Source organism: Doryrhamphus excisus, chromosome 21 (genome assembly GCF_030265055.1).
Source record: "Doryrhamphus excisus isolate RoL2022-K1 chromosome 21, RoL_Dexc_1.0, whole genome shotgun sequence".
Taxonomy (NCBI): domain Eukaryota; kingdom Metazoa; phylum Chordata; class Actinopteri; order Syngnathiformes; family Syngnathidae; genus Doryrhamphus; species Doryrhamphus excisus.
This window is the reverse complement of record NC_080486.1, coordinates 448,660-474,349: the sequence shown is the minus strand read 5'-3', so window position 1 is coordinate 474,349 and position 25,690 is coordinate 448,660. Positions and strand designations below refer to the sequence as shown.

At 46.9% G+C, this 25,690-nt stretch overlaps 4 protein-coding genes across 5 annotated transcripts in view; 2 read left to right on the top strand and 2 right to left on the bottom strand.

The window, feature by feature from the left end:
• Positions 1-1,660, bottom strand: part of LOC131108418 (partitioning defective 3 homolog) — a 192,215-nt gene extending 190,555 nt beyond the window's left edge. Inside the window, exon 1 of the mRNA XM_058059327.1 lies at positions 1,642-1,660. The gene's annotated coding sequence lies outside the window, so the exon portion shown is untranslated. The remainder of the gene's footprint in view (positions 1-1,641) is intronic.
• LOC131108419 (NEDD4-like E3 ubiquitin-protein ligase WWP1) lies at positions 634-13,499 on the top strand. 2 transcript variants are annotated; one of them, XM_058059335.1, is made up of 25 exons: positions 634-916; positions 2,558-2,614; positions 2,969-3,060; positions 3,880-4,018; positions 4,279-4,403; positions 4,497-4,649; positions 5,098-5,170; positions 5,605-5,786; positions 6,000-6,393; positions 6,584-6,679; positions 6,849-7,023; positions 7,176-7,230; positions 7,458-7,542; positions 8,020-8,148; positions 8,334-8,406; positions 8,487-8,558; positions 8,706-8,794; positions 8,974-9,133; positions 9,537-9,670; positions 10,096-10,236; positions 10,320-10,440; positions 10,924-11,028; positions 11,254-11,350; positions 11,432-11,504; positions 11,647-13,499. In XM_058059335.1, the coding sequence occupies exons 3-25, from the start codon at positions 2,991-2,993 to the stop codon at positions 11,744-11,746; spliced, it is 2,841 nt and encodes a 946-aa protein (XP_057915318.1). In that variant the 5' UTR covers positions 634-916; positions 2,558-2,614; positions 2,969-2,990; the 3' UTR covers positions 11,747-13,499. The 2 variants fall into 2 exon arrangements, with proteins under 2 accessions (XP_057915318.1, XP_057915319.1); XM_058059336.1 differs by lacking the exon at positions 634-916 and adding an exon at positions 923-1,085.
• Positions 13,438-19,135, bottom strand: rmdn1 (regulator of microtubule dynamics 1). Its single transcript, XM_058059352.1, has 10 exons — positions 15,932-19,135; positions 15,711-15,822; positions 15,557-15,641; positions 15,241-15,400; positions 15,075-15,164; positions 14,948-15,003; positions 14,535-14,622; positions 14,436-14,466; positions 14,231-14,364; positions 13,438-14,124 (listed from the first exon to the last, which is right to left on the bottom strand). The coding sequence occupies exons 1-10, from the start codon at positions 16,055-16,057 to the stop codon at positions 14,083-14,085; spliced, it is 924 nt and encodes a 307-aa protein (XP_057915335.1). The 5' UTR covers positions 16,058-19,135; the 3' UTR covers positions 13,438-14,082.
• Positions 17,320-25,544, top strand: LOC131108423 (transcription factor SOX-9-like). The gene is made up of 8 exons (XM_058059351.1): positions 17,320-17,382; positions 21,324-21,380; positions 21,459-21,523; positions 21,599-21,673; positions 21,836-21,989; positions 22,611-22,718; positions 22,784-22,832; positions 23,208-25,544. Exons 2-8 carry the CDS (start codon positions 21,378-21,380, stop codon positions 24,260-24,262), a joined length of 1,509 nt encoding a protein of 502 aa, XP_057915334.1. The 5' UTR covers positions 17,320-17,382; positions 21,324-21,377; the 3' UTR covers positions 24,263-25,544.
• The last annotated feature ends 146 nt before the right edge of the window (positions 25,545-25,690 follow it).

Genomic DNA, 25,690 nt, shown 5'->3' with positions numbered 1-25,690 from the left:
ACTACATATGTACATCTATTGACATGACAAGGCCAAACCAAGCAGTGTGAAATACAATGACATGCATATCCCACCCAATATGACATACGTAACCTGCACTCGCATCAAGAAGCCCCTGTGTGATTGGCAGGCAGGACCCTGAAATGACAGACAATGGCACTTTCCAGTAGACATGGTCCCACTGTCCCACGCCGTTATCTGTGCTCCTTTTGGACCCCAAAATGGCAGAAAAGACCACTTTGGTTCCACTGCACTTTTGTGGTCGGGGAGATGGGGTAAACATACCACACCCTTAATGGGGTCCTATTGGACCCAAATATGGCAGAAAAGGCCATTTTTCTTTAAGTTTCTGCTTGTAGCACACTTCGGGGTTCGGGAGGTGGGGGGACATCCCACAGCCTCATCAGGGGCCCCATCAGACCCAAACATGGTAAGCAGGACTTGGTACTGCTACTGCCCTTGTTATTGATGGGCTGGATCAATCTGTCCATTTCTAGTAGGTGCACATCATAGGGGGTCTCTTAAGTTTACAGTGTGTTTTGCAGAAAATCTTATATTTTGTAGTAGTTTGATCTTTCAGTGTTTACTCTGGCAAGTAGCTGCAAGTGTGCATTAAAACACACACACACACGCACACAAAGTTGAGTGGAGCACGGTAAAAGTCCATGAGTTTGTGTAATCTCCGCATGGCCATATTGTGCAGGCTTTGCAGCGACCGCTACGCGTTGTGTGTGCCGCTATTACACAGCGCTGTGTTTTGCTGCATGGAGAGTGTCGCGTTGTGCAGCTTTTAGTGTGTTGTGTACGAGGATGGAGGAAGAACCGTAGCAGACGGACGGAGGCCTTTTAACAGCGCCGATAAGGAGCCTTTGACGCCGACCCAGCGTGTGGGAGAGCTCAGACACAAACGGGCGAGGTACGCCGCTGTCTACGTTTGACTCGTAGTTACCAAACGACTGCCTTGCGGCGTCCTTATTGCTGTCAAAGACTGACCTCCACATCCAAGCGAATCATTTGAGTCGCCGTACCGTGACCAGTCATTAGCACCTCTGCTAACGCTAGCTACCAAGCCGGCTAGCTGTCTCGTAAGTAACGTTGGCTCGCTTTAAGTCACATTAGCTCTGTGTGCTAACCCATTAGTTGTGGCTTTTGTTGTTCGATTATGACGATATATTTTCAGTTGGTCACCTCGATACACATCACCGCGTAGGTTACAAATGGTAGCCATCGATTAATGTAGTTGATCACAGGGGAGCAAAATGAAGCAGCTTTTATGTAGCGTTAGCGAGCTATGTGGCTAACTAGCGAGCTATCTGGGTGACATTATATTTCGTTGCCGACCACAATGTGGTTAGCACGCCTTAGTTGACAGTTACTAACAATATGACGGCAAAGGTGCTTCAAACATCGGTTCACATTTGCAACATGATCCCTCGGAGTGTTGGGAAAGACGCTGACAGATAAAAACCACAGTGAGAGTTGATGTTAGCAGTCAGTTGATTTGTGTCCAAACTATTGCAAACGATTGTTAGCACCAGTGTTCACAACATGGGTTTAATTTCATTTATATTGTATGTTTTATATAGCGCTAAAACAACCGAAGTAATGAAAGGATATATTTCATATAAAATGTGTCTGTACCTTGTTCTTTTCAACAACAAACATAGCTATATCTTATTTGTCTTATTTACAGGATGTCATGTACACTGCGCATGTGCAACAGAAGGGCTGCACGATTTAAGAGATTGTGTGAATTTCTTGACGTGATGATTATTATTTTTTTTGCTTAAAACCGAGCTTTGATTCTGGTTTTGTTCACACACACTTATTTTTTAGTGTTTTACTTTAATCATATTAAAAAAGTCATCGTCATTGTTGGACTCCTCATTTCCTTGTTTTGCATTAAAGAAACTTTCGGGCGTTCTTCATGGAAGGTCCCGGAAGGAGGACTGTTGGCACAGGACTTTCTTAATAGGAATAAGAAATGGGCAAAGTGGAGAGGACAAATGTGGGAATGGAGATCACTTTGTTTTTTGGAGCAGGGTTATTACCAAAGGTCATTGAGCATTAGGGTTAGTGAGTACATTCAGACCAGGGCCAATTAACACACACACACACACATACACACATACTGGCCTGTGGATTGAGGAAGCATCTGTGGGGCAGAAGGAGCAGGTAGTCCCTTCCAGGGCGCGTGGAAAAGCTAGGACACATAGCAAGGACGTGTGGTCACTTTCCTGCTGTCTGCCGTAGGACCAGCAGCTGGCATTAGTGATATTGTTTGGTCAGTAGCTTGTTTGGTAGTAGCTCATGTTATGGTTATGATTATTATGTTGTTGTTGTGAGGTGATTGTAGTCCGTGTGTGATACGAGTGACACCTAGTGGTCTGTGTTGAATACTACATCAAATCAACATCTTTTAATGCCTCACACTGTTTGTATTTTAGCTTAGATGTCAAATGAGCTTCAATGCGCATATGTTTTGCTCATCATAGTTTTGCTCATCTGTGCATTGAGCAGATTGGGTGGATTTAAAAATGCCTTCCTTCTGTTTTAGACTAACCATGGGACACGGCGTGGGTTGATCCGGAGCATCAAGTCATATACAGCGATTGTAAGTATGTCACTGTATCCCAACAGGACACCTTGGCCACTTACGGTACAGCCGAATGACTCTTTAGCTAAACATGCTACCTTTATAGCCCTACCTGGGAGCTCACATGTCCCACAATGCTCTATGGCTGTGCTTTACTTCGCTGATGCAAGTGGATTGTGGGGGCCATGCTAGGGTTAACTTTGATGAACGTTAGCGGTTATCCAATGCAATGCAGTACAGTTGCAGAGTTAGACTACACCGTTAGGGAGGTGAGGAGAATGTGCAGTACATGTACCCTGTTGTCAGTGTGGCGTGTGTGTGTGTGTGTGTGTGTGTGTGTGTGTGTGTGTGTGTGTGTGTGTGTGTGTGAAGGTTCCCCAGTGTGGTGTAGGACATGGCCACAGCCTCGCTCAGAGGAGAGTCGAGCCCTAACCACAGAGGAACATCACAGCTCCATGCACTTGGTAGGTCCAAGCTATGCTGACTATACTATACTATACTATACTATACTATACTATACTATACTATACTATACTATACTATATGTGCACTCAATAAGTGCCTTGTTATAGAGCTTGTGGGGAGGTCATACATTACTGCATGACTGCACCGTGACTGGATGGTACACGTTTCCTCATACATTCTACATGTCTACTTTGGTTTTAGCATCTACTGACACAGGGATACGCTTTGCCTTCATTGCCAACAACCGTGGTATTGAATACTTATTCATTGGGGGTAAACCATTTGTATCTGTAGGAGTCATCGCTACCTTGAAAAGCTTTGAAAACTGCACGTCTTTCACTCACGACCCTTACGTGAAACATGAACAATGAAATGCACCAAATGGCACCAGTAAGCTAAGCAGCGTTCATGTTCTCATCTTTCGCTTTCCGGTGCATTCTGACACAAGAAAAGGAGTTATTTTCAGCGAGCTTACAATGCTGTCATGGGGAGGCACCTAGTTCTTCTATGGATCCCTCTAAAGAAACCCTCTACCAACCTACCCCTGATCATGCATTAACACGTACACTGATGGCAACGTCATAGTTGCAGTATCTTGCCCTATTTGGAGGATTTAAAACACTCGGTGGATTGATACATGTGTCCATATTTCACATAAGGATTGGGAATGATGGGCAACATTCCAAAAAAAGTGTTTTTTTTTTCTTGTTTTGTTTTACTTGTTTTTATATCTTTAGAACGCATAGAAAAGAGCCAGACGTGGTCATGTCTCACATGACATCTTGTCCTTCAACCGTGTGTGTGTTTTTCTTCACCAGTTTCCTGTGCCAAAATCAAGAGGAAGAAGAGCTCGTTTGTAGTGTCCATCTACGTGGAGGTGACGGTAGACGGGGAGTCGCGCCGCACAGCCAAGTCCCACAGCTCCTCCAGTCCCAAATGGGATGAAAGGTTAACTCTGTAAGAAGCAACGTTTCCACCTCTGATGGTACACGGGTGTCAGCATTGTCGTACATTGGACGTGGTATTTCACGTAGTACGTCCACAACTAGTCCCTATGCAAGGGTACCACAGACATGCTGACATTTGCCTTCTTCACGCTCCTAATCTTGGAAGAATTATTCTTAATTATTCTAACTTTCAAAGGAGTTCTTCTGATGTAAGTCAATCCTGCAAATGCTATATATAACCTTTCTTCTACCGTGCTCCTGAACCACCAGGAATGTAACACCGCAGAGCCAAGTGGACTTCAAAGTATGGAGTCACCACACCCTGAAAGCAGATGCTCTCCTGGGCAGAGCCACGCTGGACCTGGTGCAAGCCTTGGAGCAGCATGACAGGAAATGTAAGATGACGAGGCACGCAGCAGCGTCACCTCCTGATTGGGAGATGGATTATAATATGCAGTATACATACAGCATTGGATTTTGTTTCTCAGTGGACAATGTCAAGGAGGTGCTGAAGCTGAGTGTGGATCACAAGGGAGTTGTGGTGCCTGCAGGGGAGCTGACCATCTACCTAGACGGACTTACCGACGGTGACCCAGAGGACCAGGCACCACTAACCAATGGAAATGCACCCAATGGCGCCAGTAAGCTAAGCAGCGTTCGTGTTGTCATCTACTTTGGGACGAGTACGTTTAAGTTGGGTCGTTAGACAAATCCGACAGGGAGCAAGTCAGTAGAAGTCATTTGGGAAACCCGCGGGAAAGGGGACTTCATGAGCGTGAATTCCATACCACATGTTTTAACAAGCAGCCAGCGTGTCGCAGCAGGACTCGTCCGTCGGTGCCCTTCCTCTCTTGCCTTTTGTCATGCTTTTTCACTTCTGATAAAACTGCTCAACCTCTCCAGGGCTCACCACATTCACACTTCACACTCGGGATGCACTCGCACTTGAATCATCTTCCTACTACGACGAATCACCATCATCATCATCACAACAATGGCTGGGCTTTATTTAGCACCTCAAGCGGGACTGATGACCTTATTCACTCACTCCCGTCTTATATCTGTCTTAATATCCTCCACTCTTTCCAGAAGTCCAACAGAATGGTGATGCCATCCATGAAAATGGAGGCTCCTCTTCCTCGTCTACAAGGGCTGCCAACAGGTAAAATGCACTCTTTAAAAATCTCCTCACGCATGTGAGGAAAATCATTCCTTGGCTAAAAGGCTACTATGCTAATTAGGTCTGCAGGTATCAAATATTTTAGTAATCGAGAATGCTACCAAAATTTTTCTCGATTAATCGAATAAAACATATTTTTGCTTGTTTAAAGAAAAAAAATCAAACATTTGACTAAGTCATGAAGGAGCAATTGGTTGAATTATTTAGATAGTGGAGTGTTTTATTTCTTAAATGGATATAGTGGATGGATATATATATATATATATATATATATTTTTTTTTTCAACTAAAACAAAAAAGGTTGCTATGCTAATGTTGGCATGCTAACACTTAGCAGGATAGTGTGTGTGTGTGTGTATGTATACAAATGGCTAAAGGGCTACTACTGACAAGTGCTCATGATGTTCCACCTCTAGCACAGTGAATGGGACAGACTCGGGCCTGCGCTCAGGTTCCTGTTCGGCCTCTAACGGTGTGGATAGTCTGGTCCCTTCCAGTTCCTGTAGCCCGTCTCTAGGACACGTCGTCAATGGCGACATCACGCCCAGCTCCACCCCAAGCCACCAAGCCGCAGTCAGTGATGCAGCCAGTAGGACTCGTGAGTATGCTCGCTTTGTACTGAACGATACTGCAATATTTAATGGCTGTAAAATGTGCTGTACGCACATACTACTTCTGCTGAGTTGATCCATTGTAGTATCCGCTACAGTTGAACTGGTCTGGATGTGAGTGCCCCCAAAACTCTGTTACCTTGGTAACATGACCCATGGGCATGGTGGATGACTTGTGTTCCAACATTCATCCTTCCCAGCTGCAGTCAACGGGGAGTCCAGCGACACAACCGAAGATGTGTTGCCTCAAACAGAAAACCACGAGGACGCCCTCCAACCCGACTCTGAGATGGGGCCAAATGTCGCCTCTCAGCCGCCGTCTGCCAGCACACAAGCTCCCGCCTCCTCTTCCGCCGCCAAGCCGAGTGACGGCGCTGCGGCCGCCGCCACCCCCGCCTCCACACTCGCCTCCTCAGCACAGGATGGCAGCGCCTCAACAACGTCAGTGTCATCCTTGTCCTCCCCCCCAGCACTGGGAGAAACCAACGTGTCGCCTGCCAGTGGGAGCAATAGTAGCGCTGCAACCGTACCGGACGGAGCCAAACCCAGACAACAGGTGCCTGCCGGGGGGGCCTCAGACCCTCTTCCACCTGGGTAAAAATGCCACCCCCTGCATCTATTTGCTCCTATTCTAGTCCCAACTGTATAGTGTCATCCATGACGTTCTATCTAGCATCATCATATGCTCCAGCCATAATAGGATAATAGCATTTAGTGAAGACTGCATCTTTTGCACAGTCACGTTGCTTCTTCTTGGCAACGTTGACCATGTTGTGCCTCTCAGGTGGGAGCAGAGGAAAGACCCACATGGGAGAACATACTATGTAGACCACAACACCAGGACCACTACCTGGGAAAGGCCACAGCCACTGCCACCAGGGTAAGCCTCATCAGCCAGCTTCTGTTTTCCCACTCCATTGGATCCAGCACGTTTAGGATTGTACTGTGTGTGTATTACTGTAACGTTATAGAACCATTGTGAAATGGAATATGTTGCCCACAGAGGGGAACAAGTACTTGAAAGACTCAAATCTCTCTCTCTGGATTAGATGGGAGCGCCGAGTAGATGACCGGGGCAGGATCTATTACGTGGACCACAACACCCGCACCACCACGTGGCAGCGCCCCACAATGGAGTCGGTCCGCAATTTTGAACAGTGGCAGAGCCAACGCAGCCAGCTGCAGGGAGCCATGCACCAGTTTAACCAGAGATACCTCTACTCCGTAAGACGCTTTCATTGATATTAGCTTCCATTCCCGTCATTACTCAACCTAGAGACGGCTCCACGGGCACGTGACAACAGTGATGGAGAAAGTGCAGTAATAACATCTAAGCTGCAGTAAATATTATGTGTACATACATCCCTCCCTTTCAGGCATCCATGATGTCGGCTGAGAATGATCCTCTTGGCCCGCTTCCTCCCGGTTGGGGTGAGTGAAGGCGAAAAGTAGTATGTATGTGTGTGTGTGTGTGTGTGTGTGTGTAAATATATATGTGATATACTATGTGGTGCTACGTTACTTTGTTCAAGTGTTGGCGATTGGCAACGCATCATCAGTCTGTTGAAACGTTGCTTCCCCCCTTCATTGGTGTCTACAAATTAGACTGTCCCGTCCCTTTTAATACTCGTGGCTTTTGTTGTTTGGATCATTTCCAGAGAGGCGTGTGGACTCCAATGACAGAGTGTATTTTGTCAACCACAACACCAAGACAACACAGTGGGAAGACCCCCGAACTCAAGGGTGAGATCAGCCAACACTATTGTCGTTGTTTGATACCTTGTTCCCACAGGGAATGAGGTCATCTGTTCCCAGGTTCCCATCATGAACCTGGATGCCAAAGCTTTCATCAGACGTTCTATGCACACTGACTAGTGAAGCCTGTGTTCACGTCTCCGTGTACTTTCATAAAGTCCAGAATCCCTCTTTGTGCTGGGTCGCTGGTTCCAGACCCGACCGCGATACATGAATTTATGATTCCGTATTAATACATGGATTATGCTTGTAGTTAATGCAAACAGAACCTGTTGACAATCTTCTACATCCGGTTTTGAACATTAGACATAAAGTAACACCCTATTGTCACCTTGACAACATAGTATGAATAATCAGTGAAAATAAGACATAGATCACATAGACTGACACATTAGCAGTTGTTTTCATCTAGTCCTATTTAGTTCTAACCTTGTTTTGTTTGGGTGTCTCTACTTTGTGTTTCAGGCTCCAGAATGAAGACCCCCTCCCCGAGGGCTGGGAGATCCGCTACACAAGGGAAGGGGTTCGATACTTTGTAGATCACAACACCAGAACCACCACGTTCAGTGATCCCCGCACCGGAAAGTCTTCTGTGTAAGAACTCCTTCCAAAGGCTGAGGGATGGCGTTACGGCGCCGAGGCCATCATCTTCCATGAGAAGCTCATGAAGGATGTTGCCGGAATAGCCAGTCTGTAATGTCGGCCATCTCGTTGAGGAGCATGTTACACAACCACTTTCTGGATCCATACTAACCTTTTCCATGGTTTTCGTTGTTCAGCACCAAAGGCCCACAGATTGCGTATGAGCGCAGCTTCCGATGGAAACTAGCACATTTTCGCTACTTGTGCCAAGTTAGTCTTCCTCTCCGTATTTTACCACATCTCAGACAAAACCTCATCCTAATGAAACGTCCTCTCGTTTTGTTTGTCAGTCCAATGCTCTCCCGAGCCACGTGAAGATCACCGTCTCCAGACAGACGCTGTTTGAGGACTCCTTCCAGCAGGTCAATGCATACTAGTACTGCTGTAGTACTACAAGTGCTACTGTCCAGCATTGTGAACACACACATGCTCAGTAACCGTGTCACCAACGCTGTGTGTGTGTGTGTGTGTGTGTGTGTGTGTGTGTGTGTGTGTGTGTGTGCTTGTAGATCATGGCCCTGAAACCTTACGACTTGAGGCGGAGACTTTACGTCATCTTCAGAGGGGAGGAGGGTCTTGACTATGGAGGCTTAGCACGGTAATGCTATCATAATAATAATATCCTTATGCCTAAGTATCAGCCACACATCCTGAGATGAATGGATGGTGGAGACATGCAGCGGCTATGGCAAGACTGGCCTGGACCGGCGGCCGTAGGACTTGACGCACGCTGTAGCTTAGCATGATGCTATTTGCTTTGTGCCTTCTCCTGTTCAGGGAGTGGTTCTTCCTGTTGTCCCATGAAGTGTTGAACCCCATGTACTGCCTGTTTGAGTACGCTGGCAAGAGCAACTACTGTCTGCAGATCAACCCGGCCTCTGCCATCAACCCGGACCACCTTTCCTACTTCTGCTTCATCGGACGATTTATTGCCATGGTACGCACGCAAAACCAATCCCCATCACATGGAAGGCCACACTTGGCAGCAGAAAAAATACGGGAAATGGGATTTGAAACAAATAATAACAGCACGTATTAATAACTACTATAAGAAGGAAAGGTTGGCGTCATGGCTGCGTGTACCACAGGACGTCTTTCCAACAGACAGACTCGGCTCACATGCCTGAAGCAGCAAAAGTAAATATGTGGGAGCATAAAGAGCTGCTAGGAATATTTCTCCATGGACGGGAACATGGCTGCTCGACACGCTGAACATTGAACCTTCCCATTCTGTCATGAATTAGTCAAGGCCATGTCATCAATCATTTCCACGTTAGCCTTGAGTGTTGGTCGTGTGAATCTAAAGTACCAGGTGCTCTATTGGCTTTTTCACGTCTCAGGCACTTTTCCATGGAAAGTTCATCGACACCGGCTTCTCCCTCCCCTTCTACAAACGCATGCTCAACAAGAAGCTCCTCCTCAAGGACTTGGAGTCCATTGACCCCGAGTTCTACAACTCCCTCATATGGATCAGGTGAGTATTGTCACAATGGTTTTGCTTTGTAGATTGACTGCAGGTTTACAAATAAACAGAATAATTACCAGGCCAAGGTGAAGGAAGGTGAGCGCCAGTGTTTGAAGAGGGCCAAAGCTTTGCCAGAGACCTACGTGGCGTCACACTGGCTGCTCGGAGTGTGTGCCCGAATACAGTGCACCTTGCTGGGCCACAGCCAGTGCTCCTCCCCCTCTATACTCTGCTTGTCCTGATAGCAGTCGTGTCATGATGTTTCCTTAGGACTTCTTCCAGTCCTTCTTACCTCCACATGTAAATAAATAAAGTAAAAGGATGTAAAAGGTTCCAGGTACCACATCGGTCTTGAGAAGAAAAGCTAGCGTGCATCTGTTGACGTGTTTGTGTTTCCATTGGTCATGTTTGATGCTCAGTCTCTTCCTCCCCAGGGACAACAACATCGAGGAGTGTGGTCTGGAGATGTACTTCTCAGTAGACATGGAAATCTTGGGGAAAATCACCTCCCATGACCTGAAAGCCGACGGCGCCAATGTCTTGGTTACGGAGGAGAACAAGGAAGAGTACATCAGGTCCAGACCCTAGCTCCTCTTTGGCAGCAGGAATGCATCCTCCCGTGTGATGTGACATGTGACATGTTTCATGTGGCTTGCAGTTTAATGGCCGAGTGGAGGTTCTCCCGTGGCGTTGAAGGTCAAACCAAAGCCTTCCTGGACGGTTTTAATGAGGTGGTGCCGCTTCAGTGGCTGCAGTATTTTGATGAAAAGGAGCTGGAGGTAAGCGCCATTACCATTCCTGATTGTGCCGCGCCCTCATAATCCTCCACGTCCTCCACTGGGCTTGTTTCTAACTTCTTAGCATTCTGGATTCAGCCATAGTCTTCTCTTCTGGAACTGGAGCCCTAACTCCGGATGTCCTACTTGGACAAGCAAATGCTGTATAAACTGTCATGACTGGTGCTGTATAATAATATTATTAACAGCCTGCAAAATCCTTGCTCACTTTAAATCATCCACAATCCTGATGGGAGACATGGCTTTGTCTTTGCTGTGTGTTGTAAACATTGTAAGCTAAGATAGTTAGCTAAGACGGCACATAATGGGACACAGGCTCCACCTCCATCATGTCAGCACGTTCTTATTATTCTTCCTATGCACGTTGTTACGCTCCACCAGCCCTTGGCAGTCCTGCTTCCCTTTTGGTCGCGGTCTCGTGTCGCCCTTGTCATTCATGCGTTGCACGTGTGCACGTGCGCCCAGGTGATGCTGTGTGGCATGCAAGAGGTTGACCTGCAGGACTGGCAGAGGAACACCGTGTATCGCCACTACACCAGGAACAGCAAACAGATCATCTGGTTCTGGCAGGTACCGTCACACACCTGCCCAAGTCCTAAATCCACAACATCTTCCTTTCCTGATGCTCAGGAACGCTAAAACAGTGCTCGGCCTCCAACGTTGGGAGGCCTGCCCGTGGAGTAGTTCTTGTCTTCTGGCGATTGTGGACCAGATGGAGAAGCATGGGGCTATCAGTGTTGCTGTTGCATTGAGTCCAAGTGATGTTTGCATCTTCTCTTCCCTCCTCGCCGGCAGCTGGTGAAAGAAGTGGACAACGAAGTGCGTCTGCGCCTCATGCAGTTCGTCACTGGAACCTGCAGGCTTCCTCTCGGCGGCTTCGCTGAGCTCATGGGTCAGCCGGGGACACGCACTTCCCGCTCGCTAATTACACACTTCCTTTGTCTCCTCGCTAAGCTTTTGGTTTCCTCTGTAGGAAGCAACGGGCCTCAGAAGTTCTGCATTGAGAAGGTGGGAAAGGAAACATGGCTCCCCAGAAGCCACACATGGTGAGTGGATTCTTCTTGTGGAGGATACAGTGGAACCTTGAAGGGCGGACGACTGATGGATGAATAAGCCACAGACTGTATCCGAGGGCCAATCACGGTACGCTGCTCCTGACTGGTTTGGTCTGTCTGTCTGTCTGTGCAGCTTCAACCGTCTGGACCTGCCCCCCTACAAAAGCTTTGAGCAGCTCAAAGAGAAGCTCCTCTTCGCCATCGAGGAAACGGAAGGATTCGGCCAAGAGTAGAGCGAGTTGGCCCTCCTCCTGGCCGTCACTGATGTGTTCCACCCAAATCAATCCGATAATTGCACAAGATAGCCACCGATGTATATAAGCTACTTTAGCCTTTGAAACCAAATCCTCATTTGCAGCGTCCTGTTTTACCAGACCGTCTCTGGAAATATGCAAGCATCCCGACCCTTTCTGTTTCACCACAGAAACATGGATATTTGAAAGATGGACGGCCTTTACAAAGACTTCTAGCTCTAGTTCTATAGAGCTTTAAAAGCGGAGAGTGGAGGATTCTGGTGCCTGACACGCCCACAAACTACCCCCCCCAGGATAAACAAGATAAAGTCAAAGCTCCCTGTAAAATACTACCTTTACCCATAAAAGCAAGCGGATATATATTACAACAAAAATCAGAATCATGAGAAAGTAACGTAGTTGCACCCCCGGTGTCATATGCCAACTTGCATCTTTTGGCCACGAGATGGCAGTGTTGGCTTACATTACATTACCCCCCCCCGCCCCCCGTCGGAACCAACCAGCTTTGATGGATGGGCGAGTCCCACCAACAGGAAGGCGGTGTCATGTTTACTTCCGCTTAGAAAACGCTCGCATGAAAAGTCAATATTGGCAATCATAAATCTGCTTTGATTGATCGATATTCCCGTCTGAAGATGAATAATCTGCACTTTCACGTGATTTGAAAGACTGTGTGTGTGTCCACCGAATTAGTATCATATCAATAAATAGCTTATTAATAATGAATTGTAGCTTTTACAATATACCGAGCCCCCTCCCTCCCCCGGCCACACTTTGGATGACGAGATCTCGTCATGTTCTTCTTGGACAACAAGCTAATTGGGACGGAATCAACAGCGCCCCTACCGGTGGGAATCCGCTAATGCACAGAATGCCTATCCTTATTGATGGTTTATTGAATGTGATTGGACAGCCTGGGGGGTGGGGGGGGGTGCAACCCCGTTACTTTAGTCGGAATGAAATTGTGTTGATCCCAATGATTGTCAGGCTTTTACATCTGATAAAAGTATTTTACAAGGGAGTGTTGATTTCTATTTCCTTTTGGGAAAAGCTTCCTTTTTATCCACTCGTTCCTTTTCCAAGTATTTTGTTTGCGCTTGCATGGCTACCTCGGATGATAAGACTGCTGTGGGCCCCCCCCCCCCGCACACGCCAGCTCGTCATCCTCATCCCTTCCCAGCAGACGAAGGAGGTTACAGCAGCGATAATGGAGGACAGAACACTTCCTGGGACATGTTGAAGGTATCTGGGAGGGGTGACGAGGTGCGCGTGCTGCAGCGAGGCGGGCTTGACTGGTGTCAGTCATCTGTCCAAACGTACCAGCCACTAATGGATGAATAACCTGAAGAAACGAGGCTGCTCTCATTTCCTCCACGACCGACCCCTGTGCTGAATGAGAGGATGGTCTCAGGTCTTAAAGGCCTTCACAACGTAGTGGTGGACGTGAGAAAGTCTTGGGAAGGTTTACGGTCCTCCAGACGTTTGGTGTGAATGCTCAGCATGCTCTTACCAAATCAATATGGACGCTTGGTAACATATCCGATACAGAAGAGGCAGAACGGCCATCACTGTTATCCAAAGTCATAGCTGGCATCTCCTCTCCCTAAAACGCCAACCATCATGGCTGCTTTCATGCATGACGCAGGAAAGAAAGACTGGCATTACAGAGGCTGGGTAGGCAGGATATTTACTTTTTCAAATAAAGATGACTCAAATACCAAATGTGTGGATGATTAAGTGGATGATGGATTAATCAGTGATTAATGGTTGAATTACCACGTTGCTGACATAAGGGACTTCCACTGTAAAAGCAAAACGTCTTCCAGTCAAGGAAGGAAGGGATGATGACACGGACGGTACATTGGATCAAAGGTGTACTTCCTGTGGATGAACATACTCTCCATCGTACAAACTACATTACATTACATACTTTATACCATGATTACATACTTTATACCATGATTACATACTTTATACCATGATGACTATGAAGTACAAGAGCCACCCTTGCCTTGTCACATCACAGAGCGTTTCCGGGGTGGGGGCGGGGGCTGCATTGATCCCCCAGTTTAGCATATTGGGTGTATATTGCAACTGTAAACAGCCACCACTGTACAGAAGGGCCCTTGCATATTATGAGCTTGAGCCATTTGAAGACGAGAGAGAAATAAATATGTGACTGACCCCGCCCCCTGGCATGACTGGGCTTTTACTTGGTAGAAATGACACGACGGTGGAAAGCTGGAGATGTTTGGACATGTGTCGTCAAGGCAGGAATGACATCAAGTTCAAGTCCTAGAGGTCCCATCAAAGCTTCATCTGAACTTCTTTAAGAGGTCAACAGCTTCTTTGTGGACCTGAACGCAACAAACACAAACGCACCTGACATCTTCTCATGTGGAACACGAGGACCAGTAGATCCTCATCGTCAGGTCAGGGATGGTGATGTGTATTTCCATGTACCTCCTTGTCCTCCAGCGTGTGCGCGGGGTAATCTTTAGCTTTCTCCAACCACAGCACAGCCTGCCGCTCGTCCTTCAGAGCCATGTAGGTCTTCCCCAGCATCAGCAGGTTTTTGCTGTAGAAGTTGGGATCCACTTGGAAGACAAAACACAGGAACGTTCACGCTTTGCCGGCAACGCAAAACGTCAGTTCAGGTCTTACTCACCCTGCTCAGCTTGCAAGAAGAACTGCAAAGCCTGGGAGGGGGCGGGAGGAACACGTCTGTAAAAGTCACTTCTCACGGCCGCCTGAACGCAACACTCACCTCCTCGTACGTGGACGTGGGAGGACACGCAAAGATCACCGCCGCCACCTTGCGTTGGTACCACGGCAGCTCGGCAAAAGCAAAACACCTCCAAGTACACCACGGACATGATTACTAAGACTATATCACGTACTGTACATTAATATTCCATCATAGATTATTACTAAGACTATATCATATACTATATTATTACTATTCCGTCATATTTGATTGTTATTATTAGAAGTCTTAATCATGTGTAGAGAAGACAGGATGGGTGTTCCTGCTTGAACTCGTTCATCTTTCAAAATAAAAGTGAGGCTGCACAATAAAAGCTGCTGCTGACAAGCGTCACGAAGAGAACGTTTGAGTACAAGGTGAGTTGAAGGTGAGTTGAAGGTGAGTCCAGCCAGCCAATTAGAGAAGAGCCTCACCAGTATCCCAGGATGTGTAACGACGTGGCATCTTTGGGATTGAGCTGCAGGGCTCGCTGGGAGGAGAACACAGCGAAAGAGGATTAGGATGCGGGCATGGAACATGTTCCCCCGACGTGTCTCTCACCTCCAGATGTTCTCGTATGATGTAGGAATTTCCAATTTTCACCTTGACGCCCTCGTAATCCCCCACATCACTGATGCATATGGCGTACCACTGTGGGATGGAACATCTTGACACCACGTCCTCATTCAGGTCCAAAATAAAAGGTGGAGAGGTCGAGTCTCCTTGCCTTGTGTGCTGCAAAACACGTGTCGTCTTTCTCCAGAGCTTTTTTGGCGTATTCGAAGGCCTCGTACATCAACTGCTGCTTCCTTCCCGCACCCGTGTCAGGGAGCACCGACATGTCACGTGAAGCTCGCGCCAGCCGCCACAGGAACTCTGCGTTATCGCTGTGCACGTTGACACGGCGTGCATGTGAATGGACAAACATTTAGGATGTGATATCATGTTCATCTCATGCCCGGATGTCACATGAAACATGACCGTCTGTGCGGTTTGAGGTGTTCTTCATATGAACGTCCACCAGAGAATCAGGTGGTCCTCACCTGTGCTTGTGCTGCAGTAGAAGCTGGTAGAGTTTCTCTGTCTCGGCACAGCTGTAAAGGTAGTCCGCCTGCTCCAAAACCTCCTCTATTCACAGGAAAAAAACATGTTTCACCGCCTCAGACTTGAATGGAAGTCACAGACTGGAATGTTTACCTTGTTCTAGCGCCAGGACCACAGCAGAGGTCCGCACCTTGTGGATCCATACAGATCCATACAGCAGGCAGGAGAGAGCGGGCAGTCCCACCACCACTGCTGTCCGACCACTCTGCTCACAGAAAAGTCATACAAGTCAAACATATTTACTTGGTTGAATGAAATACACCCACCGAGTGTGGAGTCGGCGAAGGGCGGCAGTCAAATGCAACAATATTTACCGTGAGGACGCCGGCCATCCTGGTCGACGTTGCCCGGTAAAACGGACGAGCTGTCGGGATTCGGTTGCCTTTAAGAGCTTTCATGAAGGTCCAGTTGACACACCGCGTCCAAACGATGCCAGCCATCACCTCGAAAAGTCTCAACCTGCTAAGTGAGGAACTTTGCAAGCTCAACCTGTTCCTTATTTACAGATCGGTCCCCGACGGGGGAGGCATTCAAGACCACACAACCTGAAACGTTAGAAAATGTAACGAACTGCGGTTTTTAACGTGTATTTCTTTTTCTTTGTTGTTGTGATTTTTTTTGGTAAAATAACAATTTTAAAAGCAAACCAAACAAAAAACTATTTAAATGTGCTAAAGGTACTTTCAAATGGTGATAAAGATGTTTAAACGTTTACCGCTTGCATGCCTTCATGAAACTAAAACATAAATCAAACAGTTTCCACAAAACTAATGTTGTTGTATAAAGTTATTTAAAATACACAGCTAAATAGTATAACGCTATGGTTCGGACGAAGACGACTTAGTGTGGCATCATTGAATGCATCCCGCAAAGTCGCGTCCCCCCTTTTAAAGCAGTCGATAAGAAACACTGGGCGGCCTTGCCAAAGTTCCTCACTAACCTTTGACGGTTAAAAAGAAACCCGTGACTACACCAGTAAAACAAGTCACTTTTAAATCCAGTCCAGTCAATAAATGACAGGTTGAACAATTTGCAGAACAAATAACACCCGTACATACTGTACATAACCTTTTCACAGGGTGCGTTAACACAGGGCTCTACAACCTGTGACACCGGGGTCTTATGTGGCCCATTTTTCCAATGGGAATATTGTATACATCACATGGGACTTTACAAACATTGAAATATTAATTATTGGTAAATGAAAATTTCGCACTAATAATTCGTATAGAAATATATTGAACAGTGTAGCATCCCTTGGCCTACACTGGAGCGCTTTTAGCATAGTCTCATGAAAAAAAAATCAATTAAAGTCAAGAATATCAAAGTTCCCCTGCATCCTTTAATTGCATTTGACCCTCAATGAAAACATTTGGAAAGGAACATCAAATCACATGAATTCCAATGTGAATATCTGCAGATGCTGCTTCCTCCGTCTATAAGCATCATTAGAAATATAACAATAGCCACAAGAGAAGAGAAGTGACAAATATCAATTGCATCGCTAGTTTTGATCCGACAGTGATACCACCCATTGTATCGAGCCTATCGCCTCCTCGATGATGCGATCCCATCATCTCAGGCCACCCGCTTCAAAACAGTTATGCTCCCAGTCACAAAGACAGCACCGTGTGCCCTTTGATGGGTCACATGATGAAATCATTGATGAGTGAAAATAGCAGAGTACACGGCGTACTCTGACGTACGCTGCACTGTGCCGGGCTGCTGCACATGGAGCCCAGGAGCCCAGGAAGCACCCACGCCGGTAAGCGGAACAATATTCCCCTTCATCCACTTCATCCAGAAGGATGGATCCAAGTGGTCCTGAGTTGCACGCCACTTCCTGACTTCAGGACGATGCAACAAAACAACCCTGCTAAGCTTTACTGCGGGATGAATATCAGCAAGAATACACAGCTGCTACTTATTGAATGTACAAGTACAAAAATAGATGTCTGGAAAGGGGCCTACATGCCTGCGTCTATATGCATCTAAGACGTTATGCAACTTATGCAACATATGAATGTTATGCAACTTTTGACTTCAGGCGTTCAGTTCACACCAAGGTACCGATTTAAAGATCAATTCCAAGTTTTTGCAGTTGATTTGCTGATTAGCAAGCATAAAGAAGTCGTTTGTCATCTTCTACTTTTTCACTATGTCTCATCTTGTACGTCAGGGTGGGGGCCTCCCCCCAAAAGGCCACATGATCTCTGCTGTATTGTTTATCTGTGCCATATTTATCAGACCTATGTGAGGAAATGACATCCACAGTAAAAATAGCTCAGATAGCTGATCATTTACAAAAGACCCCAAAGAGGGCAGACTGCCCTGACAGTGCAGGTCAGCAAATCAAGCGCTCCTTTCTTCCCCTGCCTGTGACGTTAACGGCCTGTCGTAACGTCCTCTAAGTAAACTTTCACTTTCTGAGGAAGGCACTTGTGTGCCCGTTGGACCAAATGTCCCTTGATGAGAAGAAAAAGAACAACACGGAGCACACGGAAAACAGCCCCTAAAAGGGCAAAAGGTTTGTCAGACAGCTCTGTGGCGGCACACCGGCTGCTCGGAGCGCGTGCCCGAATACAGTGCACGCTCCTCAACACTCATCCACAGGTACACTTGCTCACGTCCTCATTCCTTCCACTCCTTCTTACCTCCAGCGGTGCACGACACTTACACTACACTTACATCCACATTGAAGTAGATTATACATCATACCCCAGGACCAAGAAGGGGACCCCAGGACCATGGGGGGCATTCCATGGCCATGAAGGACATTCCAGGACCATGGGGGACATCCCAGAAGCATGGGAGACACCCCAGTGCCATGGGGGACACCCCAAGACCGTGGGAGACACCCCAGGACCATGGGGGATATACCAGGACCATAGAGGACATACCAGGACCATGGGGGGTGGTTAGCTCAAGATCATGAGGGACATCCCAAGACAATGGGGGACACCTCATGGACCATGTGTGACATCCTAGGAACATGGGAGACATCCCAGGACCATGTGTGACATCCTAGGAACATGGGAGACATTCCAGGACCATGGGGGACATACTAGGACCATGGGGGACACCTCAAGACTATAGGGGATAGGGCCTGTGACTTTACCAAAACTGATTGTCCTGCTTTATTCCTCCCTTCCCAGTAAACTTTTATACCCTTTAATACCCTTTAATACCCTAAGGGTATTCCAAATAAAAGTTATGATGAGTTATGATGATGATGATGATGATGATTGAGTGTGTTTATTCCAATGTGAGCAAACATGCGGTATGCTTTGTGTTTATTTTTGCTAGGAAAGGTTGTTTAAATGTATCCTTAAATGCTTAGGTTTTCCAAGGAGAGTGTTTATGTCACGCCTCGCATGTCGGGCATCTCTGTGTGGAGTTCTGGATGGGATGGATGGATGTCTGCTGCAGGCCACCCATATCATGCGAAGCAAAGATGGTCTTATCTGGTTTCCTCCAGAGGAACTGGAAGTTCTTAAGGATCTGTGTCACGTGAAACCCACTGACTTTTCTTGGATCCTACGAAAGTCACGGCCAGAATCAACTGGTAGACAAACTGAACCCTAGAGCCTCCAAGTTTCTTTGGCCAGGGTCCTTGACATGCATACAACAACTGGCCGTGCATATGGATGATGAATGAAAGAGATAAAAGAACATTTAAGGTTACTTTGACCTTCATCGAAGACACGATGTGGTAGCGAGATCAATAATGACACCACCTTGGTGGTTTGCTAGGTGTTTAGTCCTGTTCTTTAGCAAAGTGCTGCCACTTGCAACTTTCTTGGCTCCATTTTGTCTTATGTTGCAGGAACTAATCCACGGGGAAAGCTCTTCAGGAGAAGGTATTTCCTGCTTTCAGCTTCTCATCCACACTGGGTGAGCTGAAATGGTATTTTTTCAAAATCTGTCGTTTCCATGTAGACAAGCAACTTGCTTGTTTCTGAAAACGATGACGTCAACGACCCGTCGGCAACATAATATCTGAATATTCCACATTCTCCAACTCCTAAACGAGCCGCAGAGGTCACTCCACTTGGTCCTAGTCCAGGTGAGCCTGAGAAAGCGGACTTTGTGCTTCTATTGTCTGCTGTGCTGCATGGTGGCATCTGTGTTTGCAGCGCCACACGTAGGTGTGCCTGGTGTAGTACATCCTTGTCTCACTGTGATCAAGTTCCCATCTGGATGCACAGCAAGGATGCACGTTTTGTTCCACCCCCACTTCTGCGTGGACAGGGCCTTAAGTCTTTTGAAGGCCTCCCCAGGATCCGGCCTCCGCCAAAGAGCCATCATCGTTTGGGACCAGGACAAACAATGTTGTGTTTGTTGTGGGGAGCTGGGAGACTATCGGGGGCATTCACAGTCACAGAAAAGCTCAAATAAGCAACCACGCTGTCCAAAGCCAGCCCAGGAGACCACAGCCCGTACCTCCTGCAAGTGGCTTTCAAGGAAAAAAAGGTGGCTTACAGGAAGCAGACCTGGCAACGCTGCCCTGTACTTGACCTGGCACCTGCCACTCAGGGTAGAAAAAAACCATCCTCTTTGGAGGCTTTGACATAAGGTAATGGCTTTATGTTGTTACCTTGGTTCCTTTGTAATGTCACTAAACATCATGCCCGCATAGACATCCAGTTACATCAGCAGTGCTGGTTAACTTTGAACAGGTATGGCATTGGAGACTCCATTGTTTACTCTTTTTAGCATGCTTTAGGCGACACAGACGTAGTAAAATGAGCGTTTGGCAAAGTTCCCGTCATATTTTTAGCAGCGTTACGTAACTCAGGTATCTTTACTTGGTTGAATCGATCGGCGGCAGGTGTTTAGGATCAAGATCAGGCTTTGCTAACAGGATTTGAATGACAATGCACCCCATCAGGCCAGACTGTCATTCTAGACCTCTGCTCCCCACCTTCCCCGTGGGGCCCCGCTTTCCGCAGCCGGCTACCATGATGACCACCCCCAACATGTACAACGTACCGCAGCAAATTAGGCCGGCCGTTCACCTCAGTAGTCACGGCAGCTTCCATAATCACAGCCAGGTGAGTAACCAATCCCTGCCAAGCCAGTCCATCACAACACTATTGGCAGCCCACCCGTTGGTCCTGTGGAGGTTGGCTTGCGTTAGCCTCCAGCAGCCCCCAGCAGCCTCCAGCAGCCTCCGGCAGCCACCGCCCATGGTGGCAAGCATGGTTGCCACATTTGGCCAGGCTGGTGTTGGGGCGAGGCCCAGGGCAGCAGGGGGTGGCTCTGTTGTCAGAAAGTCATCGCTTGAAAAGATTTACAATAAGATGAGCTCTTATTGTGGCGTTACAGCTGCCCTGTCGTTCATTAATAATACCTGAGAAGAAGCCTGAGCACATCCCACGTAGCATTGTCTTCTACAACATGCCTTGCCCAGATACAGATACTGCCTGGAGGCTGCATTTACATAGGCGGGCAAATAATGGCGAGACAAACAGTTTTAGTGCATGTAAACATACAGGATATTTTCATTGGGCCGTCCTGGGAATGCCTTTTTCTCTGGGATTGTAATATGTTCAAAAGGAGCCCGAATGGAATGAGAGGATATTCTTCTGGAAATCAGAAAGGAAATGGATGTAAACACGTGTGGTCATCATTTTAGCTTTGCAAACATGACATGCTAAAGCCTTTGAAACTTATGTCACAATTCATATCCCCTTGAAACGACAGCAGCTACAGCATCAATGGCCAGTCCAAAACATCCTGGGACCACACCCTCAACCAATGGTAGGCCTCCTTTATCGAGAACTGCACTCGAAAACTACGCTAGCGTTGGTGCTGAGCACTTCCTGTGTGTTTGCTTAGATGAGGGCGCCGTCTGGGATGATGATGACGCCTGGAACCCCTCAGATGGTTCCTGTTGGCTTTATGTGAGTCAAAGCCTCAAACTGTTACTGGAATATTCTTAGCCTCCCCGTTGACCTTTCTATTTCATATCCATGTAGGAATGGAGAGATTTTGTTTGAGCAGGTACATCCCTTAATGTCTGCAGCTCCTCCCCAAAACATCTTCACATCAATGTAAGATTTCCATGGAAGAAAGAAGGCAACAAGCTATTTGGCTGCTAAGTGATGGATGTCTGTTTCAAACTGTAATACGCAGCAGTCTACATTTAGGACACACTTAATCGGCACCCTGAGAAATGACAAATAATGTTTATCCTTTTGCTACGCTTATTTCAGTAATTCCAGGAAGACCGAGCACGTGCGGGATCGGCCGTACATAAAGAAACCGCCAAATGCTTTCATGTTGTTTGCTAATAAGTACAGAGAAATAGTCACCATGCAGCTGGAAAAGAGAGACAGCGCATCTGTTCACGTGGCTCTTGGTAAAATGGTAGGTTGGCTCACCTCAGTTGCACACATTTCATAATATCATATGCCATTGTCATACTTCTGGGGATAAGGACCAGTCGGGGCCGTTACGCCCTCACTGGTGGGTGGTGACCCACTTTAGACTGGCCAAAATACGTGCTCTTGGCTGGCGAAGCCACCATGACGTGTGGGCCATGTCAGAGGTGACTTGGTTGAGCTTGAGCACGGTCCATCTGACACACAGCTGCAGACGCCTGCTGGAGAAGAGCAAGCTACATATAAAGAGACAGCGTCTCAACGCTGGCACACGCAAGCAGTCCCAGAGAAGAATATTAACGTCATCCTTTGTTAAATACCCAACCATGGAGGGTATATCACCTTACTTTGTGTTAAATACCCAACCATGGAGGGTGCGTCACCCTACTTTGTGTTAAATACCCAACCATGGAGGGTATATCACCGTACTTCGTGTTAAATACCCAACCATGGAGGGTGCATCACCCTATTTTGTGTTAAATACCCAACCATGGAGGGTGCATCACCCTATTTTGTGTTAAATACCCAACCATGGAGGGTGTGCCACGCTACGTTGTGTGTGGTTTGTGTTTTGGGCACGGCTGAGTAAGTTCTTCTGCGTACGCAGTGGAAGCTGCTGCCGCAGGCGGATCGGGATAAATACTACGAAGAGGCAGATGCTCAGAAACGACGCCACGCTCAGCTATATCCTCGCTGGTCCACGTGTGAAAACTATGTGAGTGCAACTTGTCAACACAAACCAATGAGTGAAACTGATAACACCTTGTTCCTTTTTTAAAGGGGAAACGCAGGAAGCGGCGGAAAAGCAAACTTCCCACCAATGTTTCAAGTAAGTGGTATCAATACAGTGGAACCTCGGTTACCTTATGCCTATTATGTTAGCAGCCTATTGGCTGGCTAATACATGGTAACAGTCTTTGGTAACAGGTTTTTGGAGTTTTACATGCATTATAGAATTGTTAAATCGTAGAAACGATGAGTGAAAAGGATAAATGCTCATTTAACGTTCCTTTCCCTTCACTGGATCTTCACTGATCATTGCCAAAGACATGATGTGGCAGCAAGATCAAAACCATTTCTTGAATTCAATGTTTCTCACCTTGTTTGTCAAAATGCTGCCACTTGCAACTTCCTTTGGCTTTCAGGTTGAATAGGTGGAGCAAACATCACAGTGGGTTGATTGGCTTGCATGTTCTTATTGCAGAGGATACGCCGGATCCTGAACTTCCACACGCCAACAGTATGAGCATGTGTCTTGCCCCGGTGCAGTCAGGCTTGATGGGGTCTGAAGAACTGGACTCTTCGTCAGCGACGACTGGTGCGGACACGCCAGAGACGATGCATTACAGCTCCCAACCTCCTTCAGCGCTCAGTTCTGAAGAGTCGGTGGATGCGGCGACGCTGGAAGAAAAGTTTACACAGCTTCCATGCGTCAACAATGACATTTCGATTGCTCCTGATGGACAGACGCAGGGAGAGGCTCTAGAGAATGATCAGGCGCTCAATCTCCTAGATTGCATGCTTCTGTCCCCTGCGTCTCAGATAGAGCTCCAGAGCGTCGGGGATGGGTTCCAGTTGTTACTGGAACATTTTGAGCCTGAGCCCCTGGCAGTACATGCCGAGACTGAGGAGTCCGGTAAGGTTCTGGGTTTAGAGGAATCCCAACAGTTCATCATCAAGCTATTTGACAACCCTGCGCTACCAGGGAACATAAAAGTAGAAACTCAACTGGGCCCGGCTGTGCAGGGTCACGCCATAACAGGCTCCTCCAAGCTTCTGAGCAAATACAGCCAAAGGATGGTGGCAGGGGCCATGAGACCTGAGGTAAATGTCCAAATACCACTGGAACATCTGGAACTTCCTGCCTCCATGGCAGTCAGTGTTAAGGAAGATGCCCAACTGCCCCTCGCCATACACGGTCAGGAAATAGCCCAAATGTCCATTGCCCATGCTGTGCATTACCACGCAGCAAAGACCAAGTCCGCCAGTCTCGCCATTAAAGACGAAGATCTCCAAATACCAACAGGGAATGTGGGCAATCAACTTACCTCCTCTGCTGGACAGTCATGGAGCTTTAAGGAAGAGAAACTTCCTGTGCAGAGTCAGAAAATAAGGTTGTCCATTCAGTCTCTAGAAAACCTTTCTGGACCACTGCCATATTTCCAGAGCCTGTCCGCTGCAGAAGAGTCAAGAGAGGGAGACCTCCTCCAGTGTCTGAGTCTTGGTGACGAGCTCCAGTTATCTCCTGAGCTGCATTAAGTGTCCTGCTGGAGGATGGAGTGTCTATGAAGTTGTGATTGGCTTTGCGTCTGTTGATGCGGGACACGTGGGGACAAGGAATGCACCGATGTTTACACCAGGAGTCCATCACGGCAACTATCAAGGTACAGGCTCGCTTAGAAGGTGACCCAGGAGAGGCCTGCCCCACACATTGGAAAACCTCAAATAGATAATGGCTGGAGTAGATGATCATCTTCACTGACTGCTCGGCTATTTGAAGGAAAACAGGCAGTAGATATGTTCCTTACTATGTTTCACTAAGCCAGGGATGAACACCCTTCAATGGAATATTCTCAACTGGATGATGCCCGCAGCTGGAAATTGGGTGAGTCGTCATTCAAATGAATGATGCAGATTTGTTCACATGTAAAATAGAACGCTTGAGCTTTGTGAATATGTACAGTAGTGTTACTTTGCTATCTGTCATTAACCGTTCCTTGTATGTACGCATCGGAAAGTACAACATAAGGTTGTAATTTCCATTTTATTCTAATATGTTATTTAATTGTATGCTTAGCTGCAAAACAATCTGTCAACTTTTCACATGACTGCATTTTTGATATAAGAGATATACATGTATTTTTGTATCAAATTTCTTAACTTTTATGGCGCCGTAATGTGCAAAAGGATTCCGTTTTCCAAAGAGATACACATGTATTTTTGTATCAAATTTCTTTAACTTTTATGGCTCCGTAACGTGCAAAAAAATTTAGTTTTCCAAAAAGATATACATGTATTTTTGTATCAAATTTCTTGAACTTTTATGGCTCCTTAATGTGCAAGAGAATCCAGTTTTCCATTCTATAGATATGTCCTATGTTTCCCCACGATAAGTATGGAACGTGTCATTGACAAAATCAATTGAGGTCCTCTTACCAACACTTGGGGTTTTGCACACCTCAGAAATCGATAAAAGGGGATGGAAATATTTGTCAGACCGGGGGACATGGTCTCATAGTTTCTCCACGATGACAAAACACTCAACAGCTTGTTTCCTTACACCTTCATCCTTTATGACCCACTGTGACCTTCTCAGCTTGCACACGACTATGTTGGTATGACTGCTTTGACTGAATTTCAAGTCTACTTTTTTTCTGAACGCTGTACATTCTATTCTGTATATTTCCTGTATATCTGCCTTTGTATACTATGTATATACACTCGCTTTTGCTGCAATGTAACACTAAAGAGACACGAAGAGCCTGAATCATCTTCCATGTGTGTTTTAAACTTACTGGATGAATAAAAGATTTAGACGGGACCTGTGTCAAGTCACTCCTTATTGCGGGGTGTCCAAACGTCCACTTCGAGACATGCTGCTCGTTGAGAAGAGCCACAGGTTCTTTCACGTTGGTCTCCAAAAGAGGCCAGCAGGACCAGAAAATGTCACTAGAGGGCAGTGTTGGG

Coding starts and splice junctions, on each gene's coding strand:
- LOC131108419 (XM_058059335.1), top strand. CDS start 2,991: ATGGCCACAGCCTCGCTCAGAGGAGAGTCGAGCCCTAACCACAGAGGA. Junction 3,061..3,879: donor ATCACAGCTCCATGCACTTG/GTAGGTCCAAGC, acceptor TTTCTTCACCAG/TTTCCTGTGCCAAAATCAAG. Junction 5,171..5,604: donor TCTACAAGGGCTGCCAACAG/GTAAAATGCACT, acceptor TTCCACCTCTAG/CACAGTGAATGGGACAGACT.
- rmdn1 (XM_058059352.1), bottom strand. CDS start 16,057: ATGGCTGGCATCGTTTGGACGCGGTGTGTCAACTGGACCTTCATGAAA. Junction 14,623..14,947: donor TTACACATCCTGGGATACTG/GTGAGGCTCTTC, acceptor GTGTACTTGGAG/GTGTTTTGCTTTTGCCGAGC. Junction 14,467..14,534: donor CCACGTCCACGTACGAGGAG/GTGAGTGTTGCG, acceptor GCCCCCTCCCAG/GCTTTGCAGTTCTTCTTGCA.
- LOC131108423 (XM_058059351.1), top strand. Junction 21,524..21,598: donor ATGGTTCCTGTTGGCTTTAT/GTGAGTCAAAGC, acceptor ATATCCATGTAG/GAATGGAGAGATTTTGTTTG. Junction 21,990..22,610: donor ACGTGGCTCTTGGTAAAATG/GTAGGTTGGCTC, acceptor CTGCGTACGCAG/TGGAAGCTGCTGCCGCAGGC.